Genomic DNA, 7,246 nt, shown 5'->3' on the forward strand with positions numbered 1-7,246 from the left:
CAGCTCCACAGAGACCCTCATCTCCAGCTCCACAGATAACCTCACACAGACGCACTCCACCATCCATACCAGCACCTCCATCCTGTAAAGTGAACTCACGTGTTCGGAAGCGGTGGTGTGGGCGTGTTGCCGGGCCCTTGCCCTGGCGCCCGTGACCCCAGCGTGACGTGGGCTTCACCGGTGGTACTGGTTGGGAGCTGGTCGGCTGCACCTTGGCGGTGGTCTTCACAGTAGCGGTAGATGTCGTGGATGCTGTGGTGGCGACGGTGGCAGACGTCTGCCCCGGCTTAGAGTTTCCAGCCCCGTTGTGTCCATTACTAGCGCTTCCTTTTCTAACAGTGCTGCGAGGGGTGACCTCCTTACCGCTGGGCGGAGGGGGGAGTCGGGTGGCGCGGGTGGTGGAGGAGGTGACCACAGTGCCACTAATGCGGGTGCCAACGCGATTGTGAAGGTGTGGTGCACGGTTGCTATCTCCGTTGGCAGTGCTGCCATTGGCCGAGTGGTTTGCTGGTGGCCCGATTCGAGTTCTTGGCGCCGGGGCGGTGCCATCGGCAGCGAGCGGCGTGGTCGTGGACACTATCGTCGTGGTCGAGGCAGTTGAAGTAGTGGTGGCGGTGGAAATGTCGGGCCCCTTGGGCATGGCACTGGGTTTAGAGAGAAATATAGGGTCCTGTCCAATGCTACCTTTAGGATCCACCAGATCAGTCGGGACATAGTCTTGTACGGATCCCACCACAATCCATTTCAGCAGCATGAGACTGAGTCCCAGTCCCACGAAGCCCATTACCAGGGGAACGGCACACAGCCATGTCTGCTGGCGAGGCCACACAGCACACGGGCCACAGCGGAGAGGGCCCGGGGCTCGGGGAGAAGCCTGTTCAGCCCCTGGCTCCTCCAGCGTCATGGCTGCCAGAGTGCTGGCTCCGGAGCGCTCACTCATCCTGGAGCTGGAGGTTCTGGTCTCTTTAATATGGACGGGGGGTCAAACAGGTGGCCAGACGACACAAGGACACGTACTAGGAAGGGGATGTGGTGCAAGAGGAAAGCTGGGCATCTTAACCTATAGTACACACGCACAATGGCTTGACTATATACTGTATCTACATGCACAGACGTAACACAAACACACAAGCAGACACCATCACTCACAGTCACGTAGAGCACACTACTAATTAAAATCTGGCACAGCACTCAAATGCACACACAAGCAATATAACCTACACTCCCTCTGGCGGACAACAAACCAAGCACACGCATGCATGCAGGTTCACACACACACATACACACACAAATATGCACGAGGATATACACACACACACACTTCAACAAGACGCGCGCACGGGTTATGGACAGGTGAGAGAAGGGGGTGGGGGGGGTTGGGGGGGGTGAGCTAAACGAAGCGATGATAAATCCCAGGACGCTTCACTCGCTTGCTAAAAAAAAAAAAAAAGACGATGCCAAAAAAAAAAAAAAAAAAAGAAGAAGAAGGGGGACCGGGCAGGAGGTATCGATCCGCTGCGTGGCCGAGCTGGAGACCGGAGCTGTACATCCATGTGCGTGTGCGTGTGCGTGTGTGCGTGTGCGTCAACAACCCGGGCTCCCAGCTGCTTGATTATCGGCCGCATTAAGGTCCTGGCAACGCAAAGACCCACCGGTTGTTGTTCCTGTATTCCTCTCCTCCTCCGTCATGGGCACCTCTTTACGCATGCATCTTTACGCATAGCACCCGGTTCCTCTCCGGCAGGTGTCTTTGTCGTTCTTCTTCAAGTTTTTGCAATCCGACAGCCCCTCAGTTCCCCCAATGCCCGACCACCCTTTCTCCCCCCCAACCACCACCAACCACCACCAGCCACCAACCCCAGATGTTGGTAATCCAGATGTGCAGAAAAGGGGAAGCCACGGAGATTGAGGCAGCCTGAGGATGTGGAGGTCCGGAGTGGTGAAGAGGGGGGGCTAAATCCACCTGATCCTGGTCCGACCACCCGACTCCGACGTGCGGGAGTGACAGGCGTGTGCGTGTGCCCGTGCACGGACGTCTCGCCTGCAATCCGCCACTGTGAGGATAGAGAGATAGATCCGGCGTGGATGGAAGAAAAAGCTAAAAAAAAAACAACATATAAATATGGGAGGTTTCTGCGATTCGTTTACCTCCGCTGCATTCCCACAGTGGTGCAAGCAGCAGAAAGAGAGATGGAGAGAGAGAGAGAGAGAGAGAGAGAGAGAGAGAGAGACAGATGGAGAGAGAGAGAGAGAGAGGATGGAGGGAGGGAGGAGAGGAAGGGAGGGGGCTGCTGCTCAGAAAAAAATGATGCGGCGGCTGTTCTTGGAGGCTGCAGACCAGAGAGAGAGAGAGAGAGAGGGATAGAGAGGGAGGGATGGAGAGGGGGGGGGGGGTGCTCGCTCAATCCGCGGTGAGTGATGTGGGTTTCACGGCTCCCATCCCAGCAGCTCCACCACCGTTCCCAGTATACTCCAAAGTGGCGACTGTTGTCCCCAGCAGCATCCGCCAGCCCAGACTCCCCTCATCAGCACCCGGGACACAAATAACAGGAGAGGAGGGAATAGACAGAGAACCAGAGGAAGGGAAAAATGTTTCTGCTGGGGTTGAGAATTGTGAAGGTGTGAAGGTGGAGAGAGAGAGAGAGAGAGGGACTCAGAGAGAGAGTGTGGAGGATGTTTGGCTGCAGCAGACAGGAGGCAGAGGGAGGCGGTGAGGAGAGGAGAGGAGAGGAGAGGCGCTGCCATAGACACACCCCAGGGAGCGGTGAGGTGGAGGGAGGGACGGAGAGGATGGAGTCTGGAGGAGGAAGGAGGGAGGGAGAGAGGGAGGGAGGGAGTGAGGCGCCAACCCGATGTCTCCCACCAGCGGCACACGAGAGCAAACAAACCAAACACCAACCCTCATAATTTATGGGTGAGTTAGAGCACTACTTCAACTTGATACCTCCGTGGGCAGTGGATGAATTCCCTTATTTTTACAGTTACCAAGGGACAGAGGTGCTAGGAGGAGCAGAGCCATTGTGGTGTGATACGGAGCACGACACTCCAGCTGCAATCAACTCTTTTATAATTTGCCAGATTTGACATTTATTGCTTTGCGTTTTGCAAAAAAAAGGTCCCGTAACTTAGCAACCAGGCGGTGATAGGGTCACACTATGAGGTAAATCCAGGTAAAAGCCATCGCAGCTCGTTAGTTTCTCTTTTCAAATGCAGGCTCATTGCAAATGATATTTCAAGTGGGCAAAACGTGGGACGAATCAATGTCAACTATGGATGTGTTATGTATTTAGAGAGGCGGTGGACTAGTGGCAGAAACTTGGACTTATGGGCAGAAAAGGTCTCTGGTTCGACTCCACGGAGAAACAACAAAAAAGACGAACCTGGATTGATCTGTCCAAAAATCCAAGAGGATTCTCCCTGCCCTGTCTAGTGCCCCTGAGCAAGGCACCTTACTCCCCCAACATCTGCTCCCCGGGCGCCATACATGGCTGCATACTGCTCTGTGTGTCCTGCACCAGATGGGTTAAAAGCAGAGGTTAAATTTCCCTCCTTGCATGAGTGTGCCTGTGCATGTCTGTGCATGTGTTTGGGACAAATAAATGTATCTTAATCTTATCTTAATTTAACGCTTGTGTATCACATGCTATAGTTCCGCCCTGTCGGCCTAATGTGGATATTTTGAAAATTGAACTTTTTCTTATGTGTTTGAAGCCTCTCGTCCGCATGCAAACAGCAGCTGTGTCTCAATTCAGGCCTTACATCCTCCCCCTAACCCTAACCCGACCTTTATGTGGCACACAAAGACGCCTTCATTCATGTTCAGTCTTGTCTACAGACCAGAAGAACCAAAGAGCAATTAATCATGAGATAGGTTGAGCCCGGGAAGGATCCAAGCGTTGGAGGCTTCGTCTCTCCGGGATGGAAGGATGCATTTGTCAGCTTCATTTGAAATAGGACAACCCATCCGTGAAACAGTGATGCAATGGGTCTTCAAGTGCAGCCGCTGACCCTAACCCTAACCCTAACCCTAACCCATTTGGAGTCTTTTTGCCTTCTCGTCTGGAAGGAGGTAATTTGTAAAACGAAGGTTGCGTGGACACAACGGTTTTTCTTTTTAATCCGTTCAGACAAATATCCACAGGAGCGACGACAAGGCATTAATGATGGAGCAACTTTTTGCACACACGCCGTCGTCATTGGAGACACACCAGTGCTGTTACATAATTAAAAGGTGACTTTGCAGTTTTCCATGACTATATCATTTGCTGTGATACCCTAAATCAGTAAAGTAGCTCCTGCCTTCTCAGAGTGGCAGTGGATTCAGTTGTGTGTTGCGTGCAGTCTAAAGACCCGGGAGTTGTCGGAGGCAGACGTGCTCTCTGGTTCTCTGGTTCTCCATTCGCCTCCACATGAGTCGGGGTTGTGTCATTATTTAAAGCTGCCATCTGCCGCTTTAGAACAGGACTCCTTTTTTAACTGTGAAAGCCGGGGTTGTCGACAAGTTCAAGCAAATCCATTTTACATTGAAAATGCTGGTGGATATATACTTTAACAGTAAAACCCCTCGAAAATTGATGTGTGTATTATGTATGAGAGTCACTTTGAGGATGACAGAGAGTACAGGTAGAGGAGAGCAGAATGACTAAAAATGTCTGCTGGTTTTTATTTTTCTTCTTCCCCCACGCGACTTATATAAGCATCTGCAACACACGGCTCGAGATCTAACACCTCACGATCACTCCTCCGAAACCACGTTGTTCATTAGCGCCTAATGCCTCGTGGCAAACAAATTTAGAGCCGTTTCAAAGTCCTCACGCTCCCCAAACGGCTGCTGAATTATGCCATTTTAAACACATTGTTTTCCCAATAACAGTTTGCATTACCCCGAGGTTTGTTTCTCAACTGATTTTCATGAATTATGGAAAAATGACTGACACGACAGCAGCGTTGTGATATCTCTGTGCTTATTCATATTTCTCTGTACAGCTCACATCTTTCATTATCGCCCGTGCTAATGCGTGTGATGAGTCTGACGGCATTGTTTACTGATTTAAGAATAGAGGTAATGTCCCGCTCTGAACAAGTGTTTGAACTTGACAGGCTGTCGACAGTCATTCCCCACTCAGGAATTCCCTGTGCTCTTTCTCACCCCAACACCAGCATTTGAAGATTCTCCGGGAAACAAAAAAATAAAGAGGACTTCCAGCAGAGGAATTCGTTCTGAAATCATTGAAGTCCCGGTTTCAATTGTGTAACTTTGTTATTTGAATAAGGGGTTAGGGACGGAAACTTTTATTAGAGATTTGCTCTAGAGGATAAATTCTTCACAAATAACGAGATGAAAAGGCAAAGGGATTGTTCAGTGAGTGTGCGCATGGAAAACAATAGGGTTTGTATCACAGAGCATCGCTTTGACTTTTGTCCATCTAATTAAACATACATGTACATTATAATTGGTAGCAGTGGAGTTTGCATGTTTTCCCCACGTCTGTGTTGGTTATCAGGATTCTAGCGCTTTCTCCTACAATCTGAACACTTTAAGGAGACTTTAATTGGACGATAGGTGAGAACATGAGAGTGAATGGATGCTACTCTCTTGGTCCTGAAATACACTGGCGACCTTTCCAGCTGTGATTGGCCCCAACCCCCCCATGATCATTAGAGGATAGGCGGTATGTATGAATGCCTGCACGTATGTATGCATATGGATGGATATACATTTGATTTTCTGGTTGAACAGGCAATGCAAGTAAATACTATTCACTCTTATATTTTGTCTTCTCTACTAGGTTGGTTCGGATCAAATCCCCTCAACACTATGGCTTGTGATTGGGTCAGGTGACCCTCCCCCCCTCTCTCTCTTCCACCCACCTCTTCTCTCTTCCCTATTTTTCTCCGTTCACCCCAACCAGTCAATGTCCACCCACACTGATACTGGTTTTTCCTCCACAGTCACCAAAGTGCTGCTCATTGTGGGAACTGTTGGTTTTCTCTATAAATGTTGAGGTCTCGACCTCAAATTGTTATTATTTGGCCTGAGCTGAATTGAATACCTTTCATTTTTATTCATGAATCTTTTTGCCATGGATTTTGTTTAGCACTTTGTAAGCTTGTTTCGATAAGTGCTACACAAATAGAGTTTTGATTGTTATTATTTTGTCCCATATCCCTGAGTAGGTGGTGAGGTTAAATTCACGTCTCCTGTCTGGAGGGAGACATTCAGGTCACCACCCCCGATGAATGTCTGTTGGTGTCAGTTCAAGTTAATCTTGTCGCTATATCACTTATCCTGGTCCTGGAGGGGTGTCACCACAGGGAGGGATCATCCCATCTGGTCTGGTCCCCTGGGTGTCTCCTGGCCTGAAGATATTTATGGTTCTATCGGCTCTTCGGTAGGGTTGCAAAGGGGCGGAAAGTTCCGGTAAAAATGGAAACTTTCCGCGGGAAGTTAAGCTCGGGAATTTGGGGAATTTTGAAAAAAAAATAAAAAACTACGCAAATTAAACGCTGAGCAATAAAAACATCATTCAAAACTCTATTTTAAAGATGTATGGAATGCAGCACACGCTGCACGTTGAATTTCAACCCTCCACTGTGCATTCTTCCATCACATGCACAGATAATTCCCAGCATCCTTCACTCTACAGCAGGGCTACTGAGGCCTGCTGTAGAGTGCAGGACTAGTCAGGTAAGTTTCAATGATATTACTGGGGAAAATATATTAGCATGCTGATTGAGGATTGTTCATCTGTTCATCTAGCCTATTTCCATTCATTTATCCATCAATTGTAAAATATGTTTACAGACGATTCCAATTGTTTGGCTAACTATTTATATCTCTGGCATTGCATTAGTGTTTCTTTACAAACTTTTATCTCATCTTATTCTACAGAACAATGCCACGTGCACTATCTCATGTGTGGAGACATTTCACCCCATCCAATGTAGAAGGAAAGGCTGTGTACATTTGCAAATACTGTGCAAAGACCTCTGTTAAGAATGACACAACGATGCTGAAGCATATAGTCAAGTGGCCAAAGTTTCCACAGGGCTCAAATCAGCCTATGACAAAACAAAATGTTTATATTTATGTCTGTATATGACAAGGTAAATACAGTTAGTATAATTTATCCACAAAATTTCCAGTTTATTCCCGTTAATTCCCATGGAAAGTTTCCAACTTTGAATATTCCCGGAATTTTGCAACCCTACTCTTGGGAAACTGCAGTGGTGTCCATTGTGTCAG

The 7,246-nt window shown here is 48.6% G+C and overlaps 1 protein-coding gene across 1 annotated transcript in view; it reads right to left on the reverse strand.

The window, feature by feature from the left end:
* The window catches only part of nrg3b (neuregulin 3b), a 186,539-nt gene extending 185,532 nt beyond the window's left edge, over positions 1-1,007 (reverse strand). Inside the window, exon 1 of the mRNA XM_061095547.1 lies at positions 100-1,007. Within this exon, the coding sequence (XP_060951530.1) occupies positions 100-940 (841 nt within the window). The 5' untranslated portion in view covers positions 941-1,007. The remainder of the gene's footprint in view (positions 1-99) is intronic.
* Positions 1,008-7,246: the final 6,239 nt, after the last annotated feature.

The sequence above is a fragment of the Limanda limanda genome, chromosome 21, assembly GCF_963576545.1.
Source record: "Limanda limanda chromosome 21, fLimLim1.1, whole genome shotgun sequence".
Taxonomy (NCBI): domain Eukaryota; kingdom Metazoa; phylum Chordata; class Actinopteri; order Pleuronectiformes; family Pleuronectidae; genus Limanda; species Limanda limanda.